The 27,776-nt window shown below is 41.2% G+C and overlaps 1 protein-coding gene across 1 annotated transcript; it reads right to left on the bottom strand.

Annotated features, from left to right (window-relative positions):
* Window positions 1-1,642: 1,642 nt before the first annotated feature.
* On the bottom strand, window positions 1,643-27,113 carry LOC125438585 (inositol 1,4,5-trisphosphate receptor interacting protein). The gene is made up of 2 exons (XM_048507025.1): window positions 26,686-27,113; window positions 1,643-4,633 (listed from the first exon to the last, which is right to left on the bottom strand). The coding sequence occupies exon 2, from the start codon at window positions 4,618-4,620 to the stop codon at window positions 2,977-2,979; it is 1,644 nt and encodes a 547-aa protein (XP_048362982.1). The 5' UTR covers window positions 4,621-4,633; window positions 26,686-27,113; the 3' UTR covers window positions 1,643-2,976.
* Window positions 27,114-27,776: the final 663 nt, after the last annotated feature.

Raw genomic sequence — 27,776 nt, 5'->3', positions numbered from 1 at the left:
AAAAGGGTCAGAGGGCTAGACCAAATGGCCTTTGATAATTGGTTAAAATGCTTAAGGCTCTGTAGCTTAGAAAAAAGGCAAGTAAGGGGAGACATGATAGAAGTCTATAACATTATGCATGGTGTGGAGAGTGAGGACAGAGAAGCTTTTCTCTCTCATATCCAAGGCCGTTTCCATACTGGCCTGTTTGCTTGGCAAACCCTGAGGAGCGGTAAGCAGCTTGGTTCCCCGAGGGGAGCCATTCGCACAGGCGGCGCTGCTGCTAAGCAGCAGCGCCGACCTGGCGTCGCTCCCCTTCCCCCAGGCCGGCGTCAAGCCGCCCTGAAAAACAACCCTTTAAAGGGTTGTTTTTCCCTCAACAGCGTGTTCCCGGCGGCGCGGTGCGAACAGCACCGCCTGGAACACGCTGTTTCCCTTCCCCGTCCGACTCACCGTGTCCCCGTCGTCGGCCTGCTGGCCATCAAAGCCCCGCCCACCCTGGAGGTCGGAGGGCAGCGTGGGCGGGGCTTCGTCGGCTCAACAGGCGGCAGCGACGGGGACGCCTGGTGAAGTCCCGGGCCGGGGAAGGGGTAGGTAGCTCCATCCGGAGGCCGCCACGCCTTGGCGATCGCGTCGCGAGCGGCCTCCGCCTCCACGCCGGCAGAATTCTTGCCGGCGTGGAGGCGCCTGGGGGGCCGTGCAGAACCGGCCCAAGACAAATAAGTACTTTGCATAGCACATGCAATTGTGGAATGCACTGCCACAGGGTGAGACTTAGAAGGCTTTAAAATGGGACTGAACAAATTCCAGGAAACATGGCCATCAGTGGCTACTAGTCATGGTGGATATCTACTCCTTCCAGTGCCAGAGGCAGTATACCCCTTTATATTAATTGCTGGGGAACATGGGTGGGAGGAACTCCAAGGGCGTACCAGTGCTGTAGGCAGATGTGGTTCCTGCTATTATAGGGACCCATCCAGGAGCCAGGCTTCCAGATCTGTAATCCCAACTGTAGCAGGAGCAACACCTGTTTGGGAACAGGAGTGTTTATTCTGCATTAGCAACCAATTAACTCTTTTCTTCTTACTCCACCTCCAGCGATGGGCATCATCACTGATGATTAGACCAAGGTCCCATAGGTAGAGTCCAGAATGCTGGTTATGCTTTATGATATTAGGAAGATGTGCAGTTAACCTTGTACAGGAATCAGAACTTTACTTTGCAGCTCAAAGATTCTGCTGGCTGCCTTTAGTTCTCCATCCTGTTCAGTGAAGGTAGTTTTAGTTTCCATGGGAAACTGATTTTCAATTCAAAAAGTATGCTAAAGGTTTGCTAAAAAGCAATCCAACACACACCCTACCATAGTGATTTAAATTATTTTATGTCCTGGCCATTAGCAGTTCCTGTCAAAACAGGAAATGGCAAAGCAAGTATTTGAGCTGCACTGAAGAAACTGCTGCAGAACACTGTAGCCCAGGCAACAGAGTCAAAGGAAGTTGGCGTGTCTTACTCCACGCTACTGCCATTTAAGGATGCCTTGGCCCCACATTCTTTACTTAATCAAAATTCAACGAGAACTGAAAATAGCATTGAGCAAATAGTTGTACTGGCTTTTTACTAATGGAGCTGCAACTTTCCCTTAATGCAAAGTCATCTTTAAAAATACATCTCACAGTGCTTTTATTTTGCTCTCCTTTCCTTGTATTACATCAAACATTAAGTTTTGCCTGCTTGATCAGGATGGCATTCCTTGTGGAACCTGGGACACACATTCTGGTGCTTTCAGCTCACTAAATTTAGACCCTCTCAGGAAATACGAAACACAGTTTGCTTCTCTCTTGTGGTCTGCTTGTAAAACTGACATGTAAAAATAGGTTGCAGGATGTGAAGTACACTGTAAATTCGGCAGTCTGGAAGCAGACTAGTGAATACTTGTTGCCATTACATTTTTCTTAGAATATTAAGAAATATTCTACCAGGTTGGTCTTTGCACGAAGGAATATTTTTGCCCCTGCCCAGTTTCTTTAAAAAGACATAAGCAACACAAATGCATTCATGAGAAACCTGAAAAGATATTTTGGTGAGTGTTAAGACTGGTCTAGAAATGCAACAGAACTAGGTTTAAAAAGCACTGTGAGATGCTGGAATAGAGTGTACTACTTCAGAGTTCTATGTTTTGTAATTAAAAAACTCTGCAAGTAAAAAACTAGCAAAACAGGGCAGACAGAGATTATCATACTGCTTTTCTGTTTGCAGGGAATGTTTAGTGTAGGTTTATTTTTGCCTCACTCTCTTCTACCATCTCAGACCAGTCCTCAGTCTTGAAAAGTGTAAAACTTTATAAGACACAGAAAATCCGTATTTGAGCCCATTATGGCACGATGCTTTACATCACTGGTTGGTTTTTGGAATTAACTCCATAGATAGGCAATGAAAGATTAATAGGAATTACAGCTATTTCAGGAATTTTGAGTGCAATGGTAGATACTGTTTTTATAGACTACTGCAGGTACTGAGGTGGCACTCTTGCAACATTTTGCCATACATTTAAACAATTCCTTCATAAAGTGGTGCAAAGAAGGTTGGTTCATTTGTCAAGTATTGGCTTTAAACCTTCTTATCAACAACATCATAACAATGTTTGTCCCATGAGAGCTGCTGCCCTTTGGAAAGAAGGGGCACTTTTGCAGAGATACGATGATTTCCACCTTTAACAAAGCAGACACCTTCTAGCAAACCTCAGGTCTGCAGTGTAGATAAAAAAATAAATTAGAGGCTTCTTTCTTGCTTCTTACTATCCCAGCAAACATTCTATCCAGTTGTAAAACATTCAAAGCTGCCTAACATCAGTCAGCAATACTGGGAGAATAGAGGCATGCATTTTTGAATCTTTGGAACCATTTGCAGACTCCCTTGGTCTCAATTTTCTATTAGTCTTCCCTAAATGGGAAGAGTTGCTTGTATTGCAAAGTTTTGGGGGCAAGAAATACTGTCTTACTACAGTAGTTCCTTATTTAGTGGACTTGCCCGTCCCATAGGGACATGCATGGTGTACTCATTTATTAAAGCGGACGTGTTTCTCAGCATCTCATGAAACATGTCCATCGTTTTCCTGTAAGCACTTCGTTGCAACACAAAGGGCCGAAAAAGGTTCATAGGTTCTGCCTTCTGGAACGCCACTGGAATGCCCAGTTCCTCTGGCAGGTTCCTATTTCCAATGAAAAAATGATAGAGTCTCTTTTCATGCAAACTTTTCTCCAAAAATTTGAGCATGTCCTGTAGCCTGGCCTCTAGGAAGCCAGAAGCCCAGTCTGAACTGGGATGAGTCTGTAGCAAATGCAACATCACTGTTTTCAAGTGGTAGTTTGTAAGACTGCTTGGTCCTGCTAAACAGCATTGCTTTCCATGGAGGAAAGACAGAATCTGGAGACAGCTAAGGTGGCAGGAGCTGGCGGGCAGCATTTTTGAAACAAATTGTAGGTACCTTTTTTCATACACTGCAAATGTAAGAAACCAGTGAATACTGGATGTAGAATCTTCTGCTAGGCCACTGCATGGGAAATGGGAGATAAAGTATACATCTGAATCAGCATACTGAACCACTGGGGTAAGATTAAAGGCAATGGTCTTTCCAGATCTGAACTTTATTTTTAGGGCACCAGGAGAGTCCAGGAGGTTGAAAGTGAGATTGAATTCATACTTGTGTGAAATCTTGTTCCATGCCTTTGTAAGTGCAACCTGGAACCATGCCATTACTTGGTCACTATCAAGGTATTGAGAGTCTTTGTAGCAAAGCAGGTTCTCCATATGGTTGTTGTGTCTTGACTGGTTCATTTTGCTATGAAGGAGGCACAATAGGTCTTCCCCCAACTTTGTCTTGTCACAGATACAACCTGTTGAGGTCTCATCTGCCTGGCAGATCTTTATCATACCATAACCTTGTTTGTCTGGTGGAATGGATTCTCCTGAATCCCAAGTTTCTAACTTGAAACAGTATGGCTCTGGAGGAGTAAAAGGAACAATAAAGTCACAGGCCAAGGGTTTCTGAACTCTCCAGTTTTCATACATGCTCCCGATTCCTATAGATTCCTCTACTTCCATGTCTGCATCCCTGTTACACACACTCCTTAGGGCCTCCAGTAAGTCGTCTGCAAATCCTTCTACAAGCTCTCTGTTCCTAGCAATTTCACTGGTCACATTCTGAATGCATCTTTCATAGAAATTAGCCAGTGTGATTTTATCTGGCAGTAAAACCCATTTGAATGCCTTTCCCAGAACTGCATTTTCATCCTCCTCAGTACCGTAGTCTTGCCATATCCCTTCTTGGTAGTCCTGCCTCCACAGCTCAATTAGCAGGAAAACCACCAAGGACAGGGCAGTCCAGAAGTTCCAAGAGAGTGGATCATGGGTGTACTGCTCTTCTGACTCTTTGGCTTTTTCTGAAGACTTGGTTAAAGTTTCTTGGGCTGCCATCTCCTGCTCCAGTTTAAGCTGTTCTAATCTCAGGCTCTCCTCCCGCTCTTTCATTTTCTGGATGATCCCCTCTGTGTTTTCAGTAACATTCTCCTTTGGGAAGAGGAGTGGATGGTTGACAATAGTTGCAATCACCACCAAGCACACCTTGAAGATTCCTGCTGGCATGGCAAAACCCTTCCTGTGAGAAAGAGGTAGAGAAGCATATGGTCAGCCATGTTGATATCTGAACATGGACACAAGACAATCAAGTGAATTCTTTGGGTTAAAAGAGAGAAAAAGAAATTCATCAAGCGCTAGAGATAGTCTGAAGCTTATAGAAAGAACTGAGTGAATAGTTCAAGAACCCAAACAGTGGGAGGGGAAAAACCCTCAAATAAGCAACTAGTAGGAATGAACTATGACCCTAGATGTCTCTATATTAATGCACAGAGCATGGGAAATAAACAAGATGAACTTGAGCTCCTAACAAGGCATAGAAAATATGAAATAATAGGCCTCACTGAAACCTGATTGGATGAGTTTCATGATTGGAATGCAACAATTGAGGGATATAACCTGTTTCAGAGAAGGGGTCATTCCCAGGGGTAGGGCCAGCTTCAGTTGCTTCCTGAACCCTTTCGGCCCAGGAACACCCCCATTTGTTGGCATAGACTTATGTTGGTCGAAAGGTAGGCACAGTCCTTGGAGCTGCTGCTGAAGTGCAGTTCCCCAGGATCTTGCTGGTTGCAGTGCCGCAAAATTCTTTAGAGGAAGTGGCTGTGCCGTCCCCAGCCATGGCACAATTTACACCCCTCCCCTTAGGACTGCATTGCCTGATGATCAATGCCACTTCTTGTTCATTCGTCAGCTACCCCCACCCTGGCAGTTGGTTACCACAGTAATAAGAGAGGATATGACAGTGAAGCAAGGTATTCTTTACTTAGACATATCACTTGTAGATGTGTGCTGTGGGTGAAAGATTAAACCCTTGCCACCTAAATTAGATTTCATCTTAGTCTCCCTCATAAAATTTGAAAAAAAAGGTTATCTTAAGACAGCTGAGATCAGCAGAAGCTACTGTGGAGTTGGGGATATGTATGTCTACTATTTAGTTTTTAGAAGCGTTTATATTTTCAGTTAATTTAATGAAATTCAAAGGGAATGTTAGCAGTCAACACTATAAGCTTATTTTGGACTGTCTGATATCATTTTAATAATGGATGTGACCTTAGGTTCTAGAAGGCATCTTTCTTGTTGCCACTTCAGTTGGTGCAAACCAACCGAAACAAATAAACACACCTGAATGTCATAAAATTGAAATATATTTGGAAAAGCAAATTGTGCAGTATGGCCAAATGAATTCCAGCTGCTAAACTAAGGATTTTTGGCTGTAGAACTGGAAGGCTTTTCTTCCCGCGGGCTCTATTCAGATTTCCCACCAAACAGTAGTAAAGGAAGGTTAACATAGTATGGTGCACCATGAAACTGACAAACTATGGCTTACAATCTGCCTACAAAATGAACCTGCAAAATATGATTTCTGCTAACTATGGTATAACATGGTGCTTGAATTAACAAGCTATACCTCCTGAGGGCCCCTTATAATGGAAGTTCAAGTAATGTGTAGATAGAAAAAAACAGACAAGCAGTACTAAAATTGGGTCCGGGAGCTTATTTGGAAGCTCAAATCATTGCTTTGAGTAATGTCTCTATTAAGACAAATTCACACTCTATATGCAAGGGTTCTTTTCTGCTATTGTGACACTTTGGTTACTAACGTATTATTTTCCATGTTTTTCATATGTCTATTACATTTCATTCAACAGTTTGCTTGTGGTGATTTATTTGTTATCAGACACAGAGGCGTATCTACGCAAACTGGAGCCCGGGGACAAAACTGGAGCCTCCCCATATGGGTGGCCAGCCTCCCCCATCACGACCAAACAATTATTTTTTGCACCATCTCACAAAACACCTCCCACCCCCAGCAAAACATACATGGCTCTCTCCCCACCAACTCTCTTTCCTAATTTTGTCCTCACACCAACCCAATGAGGTAGGTTGTTAGCCTGAGAAACAACTCCAAACCAATGCAAGTGGGTATTAAGCATGTAAATCTCTCACAAATCACACCCAGCAAAACATTTACCAAACAAATGTCAGCATCATCTCTCACAAAACACCTCCAGTGGAATCCACCCCCAAACAGCATCACTTTCAATGGTATTTAAACTAGGGAGCCCAGATTCTTCTTTTAAATCCACCTTAAAGGGAGAATCTGGGGTCCCCAGTTAAAACAACATTGAAAGTGATGCTGTTTGGGGGTGGATTCTCTCCCACCCTGAAACAGCATCACTTTCAATGTTTAGACTGGGGACTTCAGATTCTCCCTTTAAATCCATGCCGAAGGGGGTGGATTTAAAAGAAGGATCTGGAGAAATTTGGGGGGTGCCTGCTATCAGGGGTGCAATTGTTAAGCTAAAAGCACCAAAATTTCAGGGCATCTTTAAGAGACTCTCCTAATGATACCACCTATGTGATCAAATGGGGGCGCCCGGGGACATTCGACTCCCCATGTTCCCATGGCAGATACGCCCCTGATCAGACATAACTACATCACTAGCACAAACAGTGTGGACTACAATTGTGCTACTTTCTCTTCCAGACAAAAAGGAACTCATTGATAGTAATAATGACCAAACCAAGCTACTTTATTTTCAGTACGACCTGCCGTGTTTCCATATGGCCCTATTTTTCCACCAATATTTGGCTGCTCTGCTTTAGCTTCTGTCCCACCACTACCTATACGAACATCCTCTTTTAATCCTCCATAACCACTAACATTCTAGTGAAAAGCAAGTGTTACTGTCTCTGCTTAGTTGTTTGTATTTAAAATGCAGATTTTGGTATTCTAATATATGCTGCATACAACAAACAGGCTTGGAGATGTCATGCATTCTTCTGCTTGGGGAAAAAGGACAGTGATGGTTTACCACTCCCACCTACATGTGACAAACACCTCCCATCCATAAGTGCAATGTACCTTCTGCAATCTGTATGGACAGGAAATGTGGGATATAGTACAGTATTACATGTGATGTGGAATTACCATGGTAAATAAACTTTCCAGTGAAAGTGAAGAGCAACAAAGCTCAAAGAAGTCATATAGATTTTTTTCTAAGTCTCTAGAACACTAGTTTGCTTTTTACTGTTGGTGTAAGACCAGCAAATATGCATACAGTCTGGGTTATGAATATAACCCTTCAGAAGTTCAGCACTTTAATGCTCATTGAATCTAATACTGAGTTATTAAAAAGCTCTCCTCTTGAAACAGAAACGTTTAACTCTTGCTAGATTGTGTCGTACAGTTGCAGGGTCTTCAAATCAGCCTGCAAGACCAGAATCTGAATTCTGTGCCCATTGGAGAAGCTGTATACTGGAGCATATGGAAATATGATGAGAGGCTTTGCCTTGGAGACCTGCCATTTCAGTGAGAAGCTATAACAGGGCAGGTCATGCTGATGCCTTAATCATAAGCCTCCAAGGTGAAAGGAGTGGTTGCTTTTCTTGCATGTGCGAGATTAGATGTCAAATAATCATAGTCCCAGTGTTGACACACACAAAAAGCTTTTTAAATATTTATAAATGCTTTCCCACCCTGCCCATGCTTGCCAGCTGTTTTACAGCATCAATTCAAAATAAGGCAATACCAACTCACACTTTGTACATCTAATTATCATGAGGTATGTGTTGTAAACAGAGAAATAGTAGCTTTGAGCATAGGCCCCCTTAGGGGATGTTGATCTGGCTTTTGTTGTTGAATAATTAAACCACTTTCATTGAGATACCAAGCATGAAATGGGGGGAAAAACCTTCAAGGATCATCTGGGGCCATCAAGTGGAGTTTTCCTCATTTCTGTTCTCCTCTCATTACATCCACAGAGTTAGTAGCAAACATGACTTGGGGAGGAGCAAAGTTGGCAGGAAGCTCAGACATAGGTGAAGCAGTGCTGAGATAAGCCAGTCAAGAAGTATTGTTAATGTGGAAAGAGCACAACACCATTTTGATTTTTACACTAAAAACACAGAATTTTCCCATGCCACTTCAAAGTAGAGAACTGTAATAAATGAGGCTTCAGCTGGAAAATCTGTATGCTGAATTGGCTGAAGTGTGTAAAATCTGAAAGAAGGAGCAAGAGGAAGCATGAAAATCTGACATCGTCTCTCCGTAGGAGTTGGGAAAAATAGGGGACCATCACCAAAACAAACAAAAGAAAGGACTCTGGATGACAACTTTCTAAATAATGAAAATTATTCCTGATTAAAGAAATGAAGGCAACCTGACACAAGGAATAGGATAGAAATGAATACAAAGGCTTTTTTTTGCCTGATACAAGACTAACATTTTGAGAAATAATTTAACATATCACTTCAAAAATATGGTAGCATACAAACTACATGGGGATCAGGGAGAAATTATACATCTAGTTTACTGCTTCCATAAAACCTACTGCCTTTTTAAAGCCTTTGCTTTATATGATTATTTGAGAGTTCTTTAAGCGGACATCCCTGCTATTACGAGGCAGTTTACAAATTATGAATTTCATCACTCATGCTGTATAAAAGAAAACAGTTATTAGCAGTGGAAGAAATTTCAGTAAAATCCTTGATCTTGCTGAACATTATTCAAATATAAGGCTTATCAAAAAGGTATGTCTGGGGTTACTACAAGAAAGGGGGGGACCACAGAAAGTGAGTTATGGGGTTTTGTAACTGGCAGCTGTTTGTCAAAATGACCAGGTATTATGCACTCTCATAATAAAGATACCTTTCCCCCCTCTAATTACCAATCTCTGGAAGCAAAACAGAGAATGTGTATGGATCACTCCAGGGTGGCCCTGTTTTTGAAATGTCTTCTGAAGTTTCTTTAAATCTATTACCACTCATTATTGGAAACCTAATATTACACTAAGTACAGCTTTGATCTGATAGTGGGGAGGAAAAAGGATGTATATTTTAACATTTTGGGTCCTTGGGTGCAGACATAGAATCAAAGTAGACATTATAGTGTCCATGGATCTGATTAATGGTCATCACTATACCATTTCAGAGAAAATTCTGACCATTTAAAAACACTGTGTTGAAGGTGAGTCAGAACTTGCATCTCCCTCTGGTGCATCTTTTCAGTTGTCAAAACAGCATTGGGGGGTACATACAAGATCTCCTGATCCCTGTGGGATTGGGTACTTGGGACATTTTTAAATGGCCAAAATGTTCTGTAAAATGGTGTTTATATCCATGGGTACAACCATGGCCACTTGTAACATCCAGTTTGGCCTGGCAGCAAATACTGGTCCATTCTTTTTTCCTTCTGTTTCCAGCATCTCATACAGTTTTCCACTGTATTTCTCTCATTAAATTTCGAAATATGAAGAATAAAAAAGACGTTTGCTTCCCTGGTCTGGCTGCTCCTGCAACTTTAATAGCATACCTATATATTCATCAAGAAAGGAGACACCTTTCCTTTTTTTTAAAGTATTTTTATTATTAATAACAAAAAAACGTATATAACGCAAATACAAAAATGTAAAACAGACATTTTGACATAAAGTATCAACAAAGTTACATACACCTATATTTACACACATATATTTGTATATATTCCACCTTAACCCTAACCCTTTGTCCCCACACACCCGTACACACCCATATTAAGAAAAAAAAGACCTGAATAAACAAACGAACAAACAAACAAAAACTACAAAGAAAAAAATTATAATGCATATATATACACACACACACACACACACACACACACACACACTGCATCTATATATATATATATATATATATATATATATATATATATATATATATATATGTATATATATATCATATATATATATAGCATATATCATATATATGCCTATATATATATATCAACATATGTATGTATGTGTATATATATGTATATGTATATATATATGTATGTGTATGTGTATATGTATGTATGTATATGTATATATGTATATATATGTATATATATATATATATATATATATATATATATATATATATATATATATATATATATATATATATATATGTATATATATATATATATATATATATATATATATATATATATATATATATGCTATATATATATACTATATATATATATATATATAATATTAACAGACTTCAAAATCTTTATTTGTGTTTTCCTTAATCTTAGTATGTAATTTTGACTTTTTACAAGCACTGTTTTCTGAATATATTTGAATTACATTTTTCCCATTGTGTTTTGAAATTGAGTATGATCCTACATATAGTCAGGTTTCATTTTCTATTTTTGCAAGTTTTACCCAATTCTAATACTTTTAATTTGCCATTCAAATTTGGATGTGGATTATGATTAGATTTCCAATATTTTTGCCCAAACAATTCTGGCTGTAACTGTTAGGTATTGAAACAGTGACATTTGAGTTTACTCATTTTAAAATCCTATCATGCCAATGTAAATATCTTTCTGGTTTCAAAGAGATATTCCTATTTAAAATGATGTTAATTTCTTTTCTTATCATTTTCAGAATTGGTGGCTTTTCTCCTACAAAGCCACCATTAATTCGAATCATCAATAAGTTTTGTTTGGAACATTTCCAACATTTATCTGATGCTTATGATACATTTTTTGATAATTTTTTAGCACCAGTGTAATATACAAAGCAGCATCATCATTTTATAATGATTTTCTTTAATGCTCTTACTTCTTGTAAGACTCAATGTGTTCTTCTATAATCTTTCCCAAGACTCTAACATTATATTGTGACCAAGATCTTTGGCCCATTGAATCATATAGTCTTTTATATATTCTGCTTCTAAATCCAGTTCTAAGCAAAATTTGTAGAGGTTACCAATTAATTTTTTCGAAGATTTTTGTATCAATAAGAATAATTGATCAGGTTGCTGATTAGTATTAAATCTGTTTTTATCCTTGGAAAAACAATTTTGTAGTTGCATATAGAGCCACCAATCGATCTTCATATTCTGTTCGTTCAAGGCTTGTATCGATTTTAATTCATATTTGTACTTGTTTTCGATCAACTTGATATTAAGAAGATCTGCATATGTTATCCATTTTTCAATCTTATGGAATCTTCCGAAGAATGCCTCTTGAGGAGATGTCCAGAGTGGTAGATAGTTATAAAGTTTATGTTTATATTTGTTCCATACTTTAAATAGGGAACATCTTATTATGTGATTATAAAATTGTTTATTAGCTATGGTTTTATTATAATGTAAGAACGCATGACTTCCAAATTTTAAACCATCTAATTCTAGCGCCAACAATTTAGGATTTGAAAGACAGATCCATTCTTTCAGCCATGATAGACACGCAGCTTCAAAATATAGCTTTAGATTAGGTAAAGCCAAGCCGCCTTTAGGGAGGAGACACCTTTCCAATCGCACTTCCTCCAGATCAGGAGAAACCTGCTTCATTTCTGATGTCAGGCTGGAATTCAAGTTCAGGAGCTGGGGTCAAAGAAAATAGTAGGATTCTCAATCCCTGTCCTCTATTAGAAAACGTTCATTTCAACAGGCTATGGTTTTTTGTTACTGCAACATATTGCAAATGTGAGAGGACAAAAGAGGGAAAACAATATTTTCTTATTTCCCCCTTTCTGGCTAATATAGCCTGTTGAAAAGCTGATACATCATTTGGGATCAGGTCACCCCAGACAGGTAAAGCCATCCTATGTGCCATATCCTCTAGATCTCTCAAATAAAGTAGACTTGATTAAGAATGAAATCTCTTTTATTGATCGAGAATCAGTACAGATGTACACTGGAAAAGTTATTATTGTCTAGTCTGAATTAAGGCAGGAAGATCCCAAAAGAAATTACAGTAGCTCCTCCTCCCAGACCCATTAAGCCAGCAAAGTTTCTCGCAAGCAGGTACAGCTGTACACCTCGCCCTAGACCAGATAACCGCTCTCTCAGAAGATCCTGTGGGAAGCAGGCATGCCAGCCAAAGCAGCAGCAAGCAAGCCAAACACAGGGCGTCAGAGCAACACCAGATACCTCACCACCCATCGCCCCCTGGAGATTTATGGCAAGACCAAACACTGAAGTCTTGACACTCAGACACTATGTAACTTGGAAGCCTGAAACAGAAAGCTATGGGACAAACTGCTGTTGCCTGTCACAAACAATGAACATCCTGCTTTTGGTAGTGCAGTGCCAGAGGGATCAGTCATGGGGTCTACACGGGACATCCTTTCCAGCATGCTTGCTGAGAACCTTTGGAAAAGGATCTCCCTTTCAAATAAATACATAATTTCAATGGAAATCCTGACATTCTTCCTGCATGTGGTTAAATGTGGCCTCTCCCTTACCAAAGCATACTGCCTGGCAATGCATGTTGAGACAGGGTCAACAGGGATTTTGTTCTAAGAGAACCCATACAAACTTCACAATATGATGCTGTTAAATTTTCTCTCCAGCCAAGCAGAAGCAAGGTTGCATTACTGCTAAAGGAAGATACACGTTCCCTTTTCCAAATCCCAAGTAATTTCCAGCCCGTTAGCTTTTAGATCAAAAATTCAAAGCTTTATTGGTAGGGATGGCGTACCTCTAATCTAACTGCAAACAGCCCTGCAGTGAAATTTATGAACAAGGCAACAAGAAAAGTAAAATGCTCTTTGCTTTGCAATAGGGATAAACTGCCATTTATGTTCTAAAACTTGTCCTGGCTGCAAGGCAAAACTTTTTAAAAAATCATCTCGTCATAGAGATGCTATGGTAGAGCATCTGCTTGCATGCAGAATATCCAAGGTTCAATCCCTGGCATCTCCAGTTGAAAAGATCAGGTGGCAGGTGACGCGAAAGACCTCCACCTGAGACCCCAGAGAGCTGCTGCCAGACCTTAATGGACCGTTGAATTGATTCAGTATAAAGCAGGCAGTTTCATGTGTTTAGGTGACGTGACAGGCTTTTAGAAGTAGCTGTGAAAACAGTTACATTTTCAGCTAATGTGAATACCAATTACTTTTTTTTATTTTGCTCTGCCCTATTCTTCTGGCCAGCTGTATTCTTATCAGCAGTCAACAAATGGAACACTTTGCAAGAAGCGGCAGGCTTTACAATATTCTCATGGAGTAGATTTTTACAGCATTTCAATAACTTGCTCAAGAGGAAAACGGTGGGTTGGGTGGGTGGTGCACACTGATCTCCAAACAAACAATAGATCTGTCTGTTATTGTAGGAACACTGCCAGGTTTAATGTGTTTCTTTATCAATGAGACCAAATATTTTTACACATACCAAGTAATTTGCTCCTGGAGCCACCCCAATTTTTCCTAGTAAAAAACTGTCCAATTTGCTATTTGTCACACAAATCATTTTTGCCACTTTCAAGGACATTGATAGGAAACAGTCTTGGCCAATGCATTTTATGGCAGGAAAAAAATCCTGGGCCGTACTGAATATCTCCTACATGTACAGATGCCTCACCTCCAGTTTTAGAACGGTGACAATTCATTTTTAGGCTTTCCAATACAGCCGCTTGCTCCTGCTTTCCACCACCATTACATGGACTGGAAAGAGGCAGAAGAGTTTAGCAAGAATCTATTGCTGGACCAAAAGCTTACCCATAATATCAAAAGGCTGCTAAGAAAGGCAGAGGGGAACAAGAGTTCTTGCAAAAATAAATCCGCTGGTTTCATAACCTTTCCATCAACTGTTTGTAACACCGAGAGCAGCAGCTCCCAGGAAAGATTCAGTGGTTCGCCTATTATTTCGTTAATTTGTTGTGGGACAAGACAGCCCAGTACCAACAACCAGTTCCCAATATGATAGTAATGCTGGTTAGGGTTGCCATCCTCCAGGTGGGGCCTGGAGTTCTCCTGGTGTTGACCTCCAGACTCTAGATATCAATAACTGTTATGCTTTCAGCCTGCAACTAGTAAGGGTAACATTTTCATTTGTACCACCAAGGACAGTCATTATCATCCAGTGACTCTTTGATATGCCATTTGTGGCTATTCTGAGCATTGTTCCCCAATGTGACCCCTGCCCCATATTTCTCAGCTGAGGGACTTGTGGTATGGGTGGAAGTGAAGGGACCATACTGTCCAACAACCCTCCCACTCTTCTTAGCAGCCTTTATACTCAAATGGCTGCTGGGAAGACAGCAAGTAGGTTGTGGAAGGTTTAACTCTCCTTTTCCATGGCCAGCTGGTCCTCCTATAGGTGCCTCTCAGCACACTCACTCTTTTGCTTAACCTGTTGTGCCTCATGGCAAGGACAGAATGGGAAAAGCAAGAAGGAAGCCCTTTCTCTCACTATGGATACACAAAGTTAAACAATAATTGGGAAAGCCAACTATATAAGATCTACAAACAGCAACATGTGAGGAAAGTCTACATTTTCTTGCAGTTGCTTTTGATTTCTTTTAAATAAAAGATCATGATCATGAATTTCCTACAACTTATATGGCTGAGCCTACAAATACCCATTCGAACAGAGGTAGGGAGATAAAGTGGCCAGGAATGGGAAAGCATAGAATTACAGCAAACTATATTACCCACACATTAATGGCTAAACATAGAATACCACTACAGCATTGTAGGAGTTCTGGCAACATGCTTGATTCACTGTCATTACAGAAGAGGTACTGTGTGAAGCTATACTCTGTCTGTCCCAATATTACCAGAAATAATGGATGATTAGGATCAGTTACGCAGCTTCTTCTTTCCAAAAACCAAGAATAATTATTAGTTGTAAGTAAAAGTCATGACATGAGCTACCATAAGCTACCATAGCAGAAGCACCACATCCAAGGAAATTAGACTGTACATTACTCATCTGGGACATGTCTGGGGCAACCACAAATGCTTCCTTACTTTGCATCATTCATAATCAGAAGGCAACAAAGCTTGGTTTTGTTTAACAGCCAGATGACAGGCTCCCTCACCCAGTAGCACACCAATCTGCATCATCAAGGGAATGATGTGTTAGGATTTCCATGCCTCATAAGTGGCATGGACTTTCCATGTCTGTAATTTCTGTTTACAAAGACACACTTTTACCATTCTAATAAAAGACAAGCAATTTCCCATGTAAATTTTAATTAAAGAACAGGTGTTTTAAAAAAACAAAAACAGAAAACAGAAAGTCATTTTAGTTCAATATCACAGAGGCAGGCATCTCAATAACAGAGTAAACTTAAGGCCTAGAGAGACCCCATCACTGAGGGCAATTTCTTAAAACAATTCTCCCACTGGCTGCTGGAGCATCTGTGGGCAAGGTCCACTTTGGGCAGGACATCTCCCACCTCCAGTGTGCACATGGTTCCTCAGCTAGCTCAATATGTATACTTATTTGGTGTTTATACACTAATTTTACAAAGCATCCCACTAGAGTCACCTGCCAAGTGTCTTTGTGAAATGGGCTTTTATCCCGCAACATGTCTGAGTACAGGGTTTAATTGACTGCAGGTTTTTTAAAATGTTGCTTTGAGAGTAGCTGTCACCACATCACAAGGATCTGCACCGTGTTACTAAAGTTAAGCTGTGGCAATCATTTTGTGGCTGTCTCCACCTTGCAAAAGCAATTTTGTTGCTGCACCCCTCAATGCTGTGTCAGAGGCCGCTTCTGCACGGCCACGGTAAGGGTTGGGTCGGCGTACATGATGCCTACCGAACCCCTCTGGGACCTCCCGGGATGACGGCGCTGCGTCGTCGTCAGGTCGACTACCTGCAAAGACTGTACTTTCTGAGACTTTTAAGGAAGCAACAACTAGATGGAAAACTTCTGGTGTCCTTTTACCGCTGTGCTGGTGTCCTAACCTACTGCATCTGTGTATGGTTCTCCAGTTGCACAATGGCGAATAGGAAGGCGCTCCAAAGGGTGATCACTACTGCACAAAGGATTATCGGCTGCCCTCTTCCCTCCTTGGAAGAAATCTATAATTCCCGAAGCCTAAATAAAGCCCAAAATATTCTGAGGGACCCGTCTCATCCAGCACACTCTCTTTTTAAACTGTTACCATCTGGCAGACGATACAGGGCCCTCAGAACTAGGACAAAGAGGCTTAGAGACAGCTTCTACTCTAGAGCTGTGGCTATGCTAAACTCCGCTGCTTCATATTGATGTATTTGGGGCTGTGTAGGGATGGGTGGAGGAAGGGGAATGTGAGGATGATGTATGAGTCTGAAATTGTATGCATCGAGGAATGCTGCTGTAAATTTTGTTGTGCGTGCACAATGACAATAAAATGCTTATGCTTATGCTCTGCGGCCCTCTGGCACGTCGCAGAGGCCAGGGGACACGCCCCCTGCCCTGCGTGACCACTCCGGAGTCGCAGGGCAGAGGGGGCATGTCCCCAGGCCTCGGTGACGCGCCGGAGGGCCGCAGAGCAGGTAGGTGGACTGGACACGGGGGAAGGGAAGGCGCATTGGAGCCGCCATTTTCCATAAACCTTGCTGGGGAAGAGAGGTCGGAAAACAGTGGCTTTGCGCCGCTCAGGCGGCGCGGCTGTGAAGCAGCTGCACCCCCTGTGTGAAAGGCTCCCTGGGGACGACGTTTTTGCCGTCCCCAGGGCGCCGTATATGGCCCGTGCAGAAAGGACCAGAATTACAAATGTGTCCACAGACTCAAAATGGTTTGGAACCTCTGCAGTATGGTATCATACCTCTGAACTCCCTCTCCACGCCAAACTCCACCCTCCCTAGGCAGCCTAGGCCTCAATGTCATTGGCATGTTAATGACACTTCCGAAAGTGACGTCATCCCATCACCAATGATGTGAGAGAAGCTGTAGTATTTGGGCAAAAACTGTATGGTAGAAGTTGTCTTGACCACAGTTTTGCACAAATACCAGAGCATCTCCCATGTCTTTAGCAATGTCATGACCTTACTTGTGGAAGTGGATGTGCTGATGATGTTGAGACCTAGGTCTCAATTGTGCCTGGTAAGACTCCCCCCCTCCACTGGCTGCCTAAATGGCACAAGAGGTGAAGACGGCCCAAAGAGAGGAATTCCTCCCACCCCAGCAGAGGTTTGGCAACACTGTACTGGGCTGTCTGTCTTGAAATTTAAAAATGCTCTAATTTCCAGTGAGGAATAGATTTTTCAAGCTACACTTAAAGCTTTGCAATGGTATCGCTGTATTTACATTAGGGCAGTGGTGGGATTCAGCAGGTTCGCACCACTTCAGTTTTAAAATGGTGCTTGTAAACAATCAGTTGTTAAATTATTTTAATCCCACCACTGCATTAGGGTTACTACCAGCCTCCAGGTGGGGCCTAAAGGTCTCCCAGAATTACAGCTGATCTCCAGACATCAGTTCCCCTGGAAGAAATGGCAGCTTTGGAGGATGAACTCTATTGAATTTCATTCCTGCGGAACTTCAAAACTCTCTTCAGGTTCCAACAACCTGCAGGAATTTCCTAATCTGGAGTTGGCAACCATTATTTATACATATAATTAAGATGAACAACAGATTATGGTAACAGAAATTTGGAACTTGTTGAACAAGAATGACTGCTGACACCAGGAAAGAATAAAGATCACCCCAGGTTTCTCCCACTGGGTGACTCAAGAGAAATGACAAGTGATTCAACTCATCGCTTTGAGAAAGACAGACAGGACTTGCCTGCCAAGAAATCTTCCATAAACATCCTTTCACGGCAAAGGAACACCTGTCTCAAAAAAAGACAGAATGAACTACTTCTAAAAAATACTTTATGGTATCATATGGCAGAACTCTGAGAAACATTCTATTCAAACTTGTAGAAAAAGAATTGCCTTCATTACAGAATAAATTTTTCAAAAAAGCTTTCAGTACTGAACAAAGTTAGATTTTGAGTATGAAAAGTTACAAGAAATAGAAAGGCCCACACCAATCACAGGAGATTTTAAGGCCAATGGTGCAAAATAAGTAAAAATATATACTTGAATATTCAAATAAAATTCCCTATGCAACACATTTTTGGTCTATTACATTTAAAGTATATATCGATTCACCTAATATAACATTACATCTAGTTTTTGAATGTATCACTCCTGAATATGCACCTCTATTTCCTTCTGCATACTACTCAATTCTTAGTTGTTTATTTCACATGGTGCTACTTAGTTAAAAATGTGGGCAAGAAGTTTTGCTTATAAAGCTGAGCTGGTATTTACTGGGCCAGGAATCCTCATATACAGTGGAATTCCTACCCATTCTACATTCAGCTGTGCCAGCTCTCTGACTACACCTCCTAAAACTGCAATCTCCACCTTCTGGAAACATCCAGCTACTAAGTCTAAACTGGAAAATATGCAGTTGAGTAGAAAATGTGACTTTATGATTTAAAAACACACACAATTTTTTTAAAGTGGTAAAACTATTTTGTAGACAGGTAAATAAAGGAGAGAGATGTACCCCCTATTCTTTCTTTAAGTCACCCCAAGTAAATGTCTCAATCTCAATTAATACTTAGGAATGAAGAATTCCTATTTGCTTGAATTTTTTCTCAGGTCACCAAAGTGATCAACTCCCTCTGACTTTTACTGTTAATAAATCTTTTATGGTTTTTCCAGAGGGTCATATATTTCAGCACCTGCAATGCTTTTTAAAGCACTAATTGTTCTGAAACGGTATATTTGACACACATAAGCCAGTTTGACAATGGTAGTTTCAACACAGAGATAGGCTTGCATGACTCTCCTGTTGATAAAATGCAGGAGCAACAGGGGTTCCACATAGGAAGCTTCCCCACAGTTTGCCTGCCTCAGTACCCTAGCAACAGGAACCATTTCTCACCTGGCCTCTAGAATATTGTTCCATCAATATGACATTGTCAGTATATATTACCAGGTTTTTAAAATTCCCAGTGGTGTTTTTTAAAAAGTCTCTAGCCCTCTCCGTTGACGGCATGTAAGGGAAAAGCAATGGAAGAGGCTAGATATTTATTTTTAAATAAAGTGGGATGTCAAAAACAAACAGAAACAAAAACCCTGGAACATATACTGGTATAATGTAATACCAATTTGATACTTCATTACCAATTTTTTGTAATAAATAAAAAGCCCCATTGGAGGCAAGGGGGGGAAATAGCAATGGCAGGGAGAGGTATGTGGAAAAATGGATGTCATGTATGAATAGCAAAATCCAAATTCTTCCAGCCCACAGGCTTTGTTGAGATATTTCCAAAACTTTAGAGCAAGCCAGATTTGAGAAAAATTGAAAAAAAGTGGGAGGATGCCAAGCAAGTGCTTAAATGTACTATGATCCTCTGGGAAAGCAGGGGAAAAATTGCTTCCCATAAGAATTGAACCCTAGGCAGATAATTCATGTGGAAATGGCCACACTGAAGATCTTATTCACTTGTACTCCAAGTTGACATACGTTATGTGCTGACATTCTAGAAAAGATTCACCTTTAGTCTAGGAAAGGGCAATGGCTCTCCTCGAGTGCTGGAATGCATGGCATTACATTCTAGTTGCTTGCCTGTCTGTCAATCATGGAGGATACCATAGGGAGACAAGAGTGAACTAATGTTCCCATGCCTTAGCTGCGTTGTTCATCTTTTGATCTTTTCCCCAGCTGTCAGAAGACCATGGCAAAATCAATCTCCAGCTACATTGCTTGTCTCACCAGAGGCAGAACGTATGAAAGATTTAAAAGCAAATGGTTCTCTGCCACTTTGCTGAACGCTTTAGTAGCTTTTGTCTCAATTCTAGCCAGTTACACACAGAAGGTATTGAGAGGTGTACCAGTAAAAAAACCAAACATCATCCTTGCTTGGCATGTTTGAAGGGACAGGAAGAAGCACAGAGAGTTCTGATACAGAAGGAAGAGTCTTGGTTGCTGACAAGGTTGTAATATCTCAAAATGATATTCCAGTAGCTGTAATTCAAATTTCCTGCTTGTTTTTTTTTCAGCTGACTTGCCTTAAAGCCCTTCTTCACCAGAATGTACTAGAATCCCTAACTTAAAGGGATTAAAGATCTCACCAAAATTTTAAGGCACAAGAATTAATTGTTAAGTTATCCTGATAAGGCAGCTTGTTGTTCTAGGGTGAATCTTGTGTACTTGTGGATCCTCTCACTATCTTTAGCATAATTTTCTTGTCCTCTGTTTCCCATCCACACTGCTGCTTTTCCTCTTTAGGTGCTATATATCTTGTTCCCTTAGCCCAGGGGTAGGGAACCTTTAACACTCAAAGAGCCATTTGGACCCGTTTTCCACGGGAAAAGAAAACACTTGGAGCCGCAAATAATTTTTGACATTTAAAATAAAGATAACACTGTATATATTGGGGTTTTTTACCTTTTACTCCACTCATTCTGAGAAGCGCATGGATGCGCCTGCCCTGCTGCCTGCAGGGCGGGCAAGGATGGGGCCAGCGGTTTGGCCTTGCTGGCCACCGGGAAAGTGCCTGCCCCGCTCCAATGGGGCGGGCGAGAGGGGAAGCCAGCGGTAGCGTATTGAGACGAGCAGCGAGGGCAATTATGCGCTCTTCATACTGCCTGCAGGGTGGAGCAAGGATGAAAACGGCGGCACCGACCGTGGAACGCGGTGCAAGAGGCAGAGAAGAGCCGCATGCGGCTCTCGAGCCACAGGTTCCCTACCCCTGCCTTAGCCCTTATATCCCATTATCCAAAGATGAGTTGAATGGCTCCCTTGACTGAATAACATACATTTTTCTTTGCTCTCTGATACAACTGAACATCTATGGCTGTTTTGTTCCATCTTGACTGAGACAAGTGGAATGGTGTTTTGTAGAGCATCTACAATAATGTCATGATGATTATCCACTTTCCCGGTTTCCCCCTGCTTTGTTCCAATCTTTCTGGAAAGACTGCTGTCCAAGCAGGTTAGTGTAAACAAATATCAAGGTGGTGAAGCAGAACAGAAGGTAAAATCAAAACAAAACCTGCTACATAAAGGCTACTGGCAAGAGAAAATAGTGTGTACAGATGGAATATAAGCAGTGAGTCAAATGCATAACATACAATGCAATAGCCACACATACACAAAAGTACCACAATAAACAGAACAGAACAATATATATACCACATAAAGAAACAAAGTGAAGACAATACTGAAGACAACATTTGTACACACCACTTTCTCTTGCCAGTAGCCTTTATGTGGCAGGTTTTGTTTTGATTCTGCAAGCAGGTTAGCATGCCAGCCAAACTGGAAGATGCATATTTTTGAAACTTGCACCCATATTAGTGCCATTTTACTGCTTTCAAAGCCTTGCAGTAATCAGATGGTTTCTTCAGGGTTTTTTTTTTTTACAAATAGCCTTCCAGTGATGCAGCGAGGAAAGGTGGCCATGAGGAGCTGATCAAGGAAAAGACATTGGAAGCGCTGTATTGGCAGTGACATTATCACTGTAATTGCTCTTGTATTTGCAGGGGCAATAAATTCAAAGCAAAGAATTGTTACTGTTTTGATGCTACCACTGGCGGTCACATTATTTGTAGGATCCTGCACATTTAACAAGTGCTTCAGAGGCAAGAATTCAAAGTGTAGCCCCCAAGGGAGCAACTCATGCTGGATATAGCTTCTTCTGTTGAACTTTAAAGCAACTTTTTAACAAACCTTTCCATCTGCACATAAACTACTTCTACAAGACACCCTCTTACAGCAAATGATCACTGAGAAAGTGACAGTAAGACAGCAAAGTGGGACCTCCCACAGACAACATTGTAAATTAAAATAGCTATTCCTAAAATGGCCTATGTTCTCTGGAAGGCAGTTGAACATCACATAAGGACTAAGGACAGTTGAACATCACATAAAAGAAGGGTGGGGGGGAGTGGTAAAGGCATGCATTGAATCCTACAGGAAGAAACTAGGTAAGGGGGAATTCCAAATAGTTTATTCCCTATCTCTCACTATAATTCCTTGCAGTCCCCAACTTTTCCTCTATTCTGAAAAAGGTGTTTAGCATTACCTCCAGACCACACTAGAAATAATGAATCTTTAATTAGAATTTTAATCAAGGGTGTATTTCTAAATTATATATTGATCTTATGGAAATCATAATAACTTTGATCGGGTGATCATGAAAAATGGCCAGGTAATCAGCTGAGCAAAAAATGTGTGAATCCTGTGTCTTGCCCTCATGTTTGAAATCCTTTTAGCCAGTATTTGCCTGGGGATGATAAAAGGTAGTAATTTCTGATGACTCATCACATCACAGACTACAGTAGTTCCCCACATTCAGGTTACTGCGTGGTAAATGCAGTCCTGCAAAGAGATCACTGCCACTGGAAGAAGAGCTGGAGCATCTGTACCAAACGTTTGGCTCCAGAGAAAGATTCTTATCAGTTTTACCCCAACCAACTAAGCTAAATCTCTAGACAGAAGCAAGGTTTTAGGTTGGGATACTTATGCTAATCTGGAGGTGTGGAAGCCACAGTAGTGCCTGTCCTTCCTACATTACTGGATAAACGAGAGAAGCCCTAGGCCACATAGGAGACATCCACACTGTTCCTCCTCCCACATCAACATTAGCCAGTATCCTGAGGGTTGAAGCCAGCTTGGGGAGAAACTGCAGAATTTCTTCTTGTGCAGAGAAGAGCAACGACGAGGATGATGGAAGGATTGGAGCACCTTCCTTATAAGGATTGGCTGCAGCATTTGGGACTCTTTAGTTTGGAGAGGAGACGTCTGAGGGGGGATATGATTGAAGTCTATAAAATTATGCATGGGGTAGAAAATGTTGACAGAGAGGAATTTTTCTCTTTCTCACAATCCTAGAACCAGGGGGCATTCATTGAAAATGCTGGGGGGAAGAATTAGGACTAATAAAAGGAAACACTTCTTCACGCAATGTGTGATTGGTGTTTGGAATATGCTGCTCAGGAGGTGGTGATGGCCACTAACCTGGATAGCTTTAAAAAGGGCTTGGACAGATTTATGGAGGAGAAGTCGATCTATGGCTACCAATCTTGATCCTCCTTGATCTCAGATTGCAAATGCCTTAGCAGACCAGGTGCTCAGGAGCAGCAGCAGCAAAAGGCCATTGCTTTCACATCCTGCACTGAAGTCTCAAAGGCACCTGGTGGGCCACTGCGAGTAGCAGAGTGCTGGACTAGATGGACTCTGGTCTGATCCAGCAGGCTAGGTCTAATGTTCTTCTGCACATACAAAGGACTCTTAGCAGGGAACAATTTCTTTCCATGTTGAATTTGGGACCATTTAGACCCAGTGTGAGAGAGAAGCAGGGTGGGGATGGGCGGGGGGGGGGTGGTGGTGGTGGTGGTGGTGGTGGTGAGAGTGTCTACTGTTGCATTTAGCTTTAAAACAGACCCAAAGCCAGAATGGTGTGGTGATTGTGGTGTTGGACTAAGATCTAGGAGATCAGGGTGTGAATCCCACATTGCCACAGAAGCTTGTTGAGTGATGGTCTTGGGCAAGTCAGTCTCTCTCACATTTAACATACCTAACATGATTGTTGATGCAGTTAATGATATTGTAAGCCACTCTGTTTTTCTACTGGGGAGAAAAACAGGGTATCAATATCAAAAAAATTTAAATGGCTGTTGCTCCAAAGTACAATACAAGAAAAACTCTCACCAATTTCTTTGCACCATTGATTACGGAGTTGACCAGAAAGGACCTGTGGGTTGCTGGATTTCTTGGCCAGAGGTTGGAATGTCACTGCAGATAGTTGCCCCAAGCAACAGGATGTACGGAACCATGGTGATAATGCTATCATTCACAGCTAACATGACTTTATTATGAATGTATGAACTACCATAAACCTTGATTTCTGGAAAGTAGTTTCCAATAGCTCTCATGTTATGAAAGAAGACAGTTTGGTTTCAGGAAAGAGCTTTCTCTCACAGAATGGTGCCTTCCCCAAATTATCAGTATATACCTGAACTTACAATCCTTTACATGCTGCCATTGAAATAATGGAACCAGTGGTGCTGTAAACTGCTATTGATTTGCAGCTAACTTACGAATACTCTGTAGGGCTTTCAAGGCAAGAAATGTTCAGAGGTGGTCAAATAAACAGAACTGAGTACCTCATAAAATGGAAGCTCTAAAGGAAAAATAGGAGACTGAGTTGGGAGACAGCGTAGCAGAAGAATAGTTGGTGGGGGAAGAATTAAACACTCATTTCCCTCAGACTGCTTCGGGGACTAAGTCATACCTTCCCAAAGTGGCTTTTTCCTTTAAAGAAGCAGGGTGGTCAAAGGTTGTGTTACATATTTCCTAACGTGCAGTTCCTGCCCTAGATTCACCTCATTTTCCAGACCCCACATATATCATTAAAGAGAACCATTTGTTTACTGATGGTTGAAAGTGCTAGCAAGTCACAGCAGATTTATGGTGAGCGCATAGGATTTTCAAGGCAAGAAACAATCAGAGATGGTTTGCTATTCCTTGCTTCTGTGTAGAACCCTTGAGTTTCTTAGTTGTCTCCCATCTAAATAATAAGCTGGGCCGACATTGCTTACTACATTCAAGTGTTCAAAGCACAACTCATACAGGGCTGCTACAAGGATTACAAGATAATGTAAAGGCAAATCAACACTATCATCATTATATATTGCAGTGGGAGTAGGATCAAAATCTAAGAGATAATAGCTTGCCTCAGCGTATGTGGTAAATTCATGTATGAACCATGACTCAAATCAAGGACTTCCTGATCTGCACCTAATATGCTGCACCTGTATATACCTGTCTCCAAGCACGTTATTTATTTAATCTGGTGCATGTTTCATGATAAAAATATAGACTTTAGATTAGAACTCTCTGCTGGTTCCAGATCTAAAGATGGGCAGATCTGATTTCAACTGTTGGTAAAGTCTTAAAAAATTAATCTGAAGATCCAAATAAAACAAGAATCTCCATATTTGGCTTTCAGTAGCTGAATAGAAAACTTTGAAGAGATGGCTGCCGTGAGACTAAAGTTACCTGAAACCTAAGCATGAATAAAAGTCTTTTGTATTTGTACAGCACTTTATTCTTATTCTACTCTAGAGACATTTTAATTTTTTGAAATTTTCCCTTGGCTATAAGAGGAAACAGTGGTATATTTGAAGTGCATATATCTTCAAATACGAGAACCAGTAACAGATGTGCTCAAGGTAGTAGAAGTACCAATCCAAGTCTTCCAAAGACTTTACAATAAGTATCTGATGGATGTTCAAATAACTATGGCTTCACTCATAGGTGTCAAACTTGCGGCCCTCCAGATGTTATGGGCTACAGTTCCCATCATCCCCTACCAGCATGGTTAATTGCTCATGCTGGCAGGTGATGATGGGAACTGTAGTCCATAACATCTGGAGGACCGCAAGTGTCATAAATGGTCTGTAGAACACAGGGATAGAACAGGAGAGTATTTAGTTTGAGTATGAGACTCTCTGTTTTTTTTATCCACACAGTTTAAAGCAACAACTGTCCTTTACCACTTGATGACAATCCTACTTTCAGAAAAACCAAATCAAAGATGGCACTACTGAAGAGACTGGCATTGTGCAGGCCCATCCTTTCCAAGCCCACTGAAATCCATGTGCTTAGATAGGTGTACTTAGGATAGCCCTTACAGCTCTGATCTTAAGTACACCTTAAGAATAAGTTAAAAATCAACAGGGTTTATAAGTAAAATATACATAATTAAAGCCAATTGTTAAAATTCTCATCACCATAGAACAACGAAGATGCCGAAACAACTGGCAAAATTTGAAAGCTCCATTGGACAATCCCTTTCCTGGATCATCTTGTCTTGTACTCCATTTTTAGCAAACATAACATCATCCACCAGCAAGTTAAAGAGAAACCAGTTCAGAACAGCTTCTTTGTCAGTGTGTCTCCTCATGCATCCGGATTTCCTAAGCCAGTTCGAAATGTGCTCTTTTGTAAAATAATGAATGCAAGACCGACTTCCTTTCGGTGGAGAGGAAAAAAATTATCCTGTGACTCTGCGGGGAATAATTTATCCCACCCCCATCGCGCCGCATAGCTGGGGATAAGGAAAGGGGCACATTTGTTTGCTTGACAGAGCAGGCGATCTCCCAGGTCTGCTTGCTGCAAGGGGAGCAAAGAAAGCAGAACAAGAGAAGAGTCAGTTCGAAGATGGAGGGGAAGCCCACTCAAGCAACGAATACAGCATTCCGTCCTTTTCACGAAGTTTGGGCTCGCAGTAATTTTCGGACCCAAAGACAAAAGCCATGCACGCTTTATGGCCCTCTTCCAAAGGAGAATGGACATAGTTGTACTTACTGCGTCCAGCAACAAACTTTTTTGTTGAATTAAACAGTGAACTCAGGTCCCGTTGCTGTCCCCCTCCTCCGCAAACAAGAAGAGTTCAACAGATGTTTGTCCCTTTTTTCACTAGCATCCTACCAGCCTGATTTTCAGCGTCGACAGTTACTACGGCCACTTTCTTGTTTACTCATTTCCTGGAGGTCGGTGTCGCACTCTCCAAATCCGCCCCCCCCCCACTTTCCACGAAATCGCGGGACCTTTTAAAGGTGGAAGACAAAAGGGACTTTCAAAGTCGCTGCTTGTCGTCTCACTTTCCCGAGCTCTCAACTTTTTGCAGATTTATGCAAAACAGCCAGAAGTTGTTAGGTAATTTATTTCTGCGGGATTCCCAACAGAGCAGAACTTTGCTGCGGAAATCGTGGACGACCTTAAGTCCTGATTGCTGTTGCACAACACGCGAGGAAAGCAACATCTTTCCGGAGTTTGCTGCCTCGTGGTTTTTAGTCACATGAAATGCGGAGAGTTTAAGCAACGCCACCTGCAGATGCGGGTTTTTGAAGATGAAGAAAGTTAGAAACTCGCGCTCCCCCTCCCCGCCCTCTTTGCAAATATTCTTCATTCATTCTAGTATGTCAGGAACTATTTGAATGTGAGAAAAAGGGGTTCGAGATTGTCAAAAGTGTGATTCCTTGTGGGGGCACTTGAAACTGCTATGATCAAAATCCAGAAAGGAAAATGAGAATAATTATTTTCAGAAGGTGTCGATCTATAGCAGCGCAATCAAACATAACTGCATAAGCTTTTGTGAGTCCCAGCAAACTTCATCAGTGACTCACTAAAGGCTCTGCTGAAGTAAGTTGTTATTCTTTAAGGTGGTATTGGAGTTGCACAGAGTTGTGCACATATAGCTATTATAATATTAGTTTCTGGGCTTTCTGTATACTAGCAAAACGTTTTTGATTTTTGTCTTTAATACACAATGTTAAATGGCATCAGATAAAATAGAGTAATGTTAGAATTATAGGCAAGGGGTGAGAAATCTGTGTTTACGCAAGTCTCTGTGCCACAAATTTATCAAGCAGCCTCTGGAAGAAGCCAGACAGTTT

This window comes from Sphaerodactylus townsendi, linkage group LG08 (assembly GCF_021028975.2).
Source record: "Sphaerodactylus townsendi isolate TG3544 linkage group LG08, MPM_Stown_v2.3, whole genome shotgun sequence".
NCBI classification, from domain to species: Eukaryota; Metazoa; Chordata; class Lepidosauria; order Squamata; family Sphaerodactylidae; genus Sphaerodactylus; species Sphaerodactylus townsendi.
The sequence above is the reverse complement of the archived record's forward strand: the minus strand, read 5'-3'. Positions and strand labels throughout refer to the sequence as shown.

Excerpts from the sequence above, each read along its gene's own strand:
- LOC125438585 (XM_048507025.1), bottom strand. The coding sequence starts at position 4,620 with ATGCCAGCAGGAATCTTCAAGGTGTGCTTGGTGGTGATTGCAACTATT.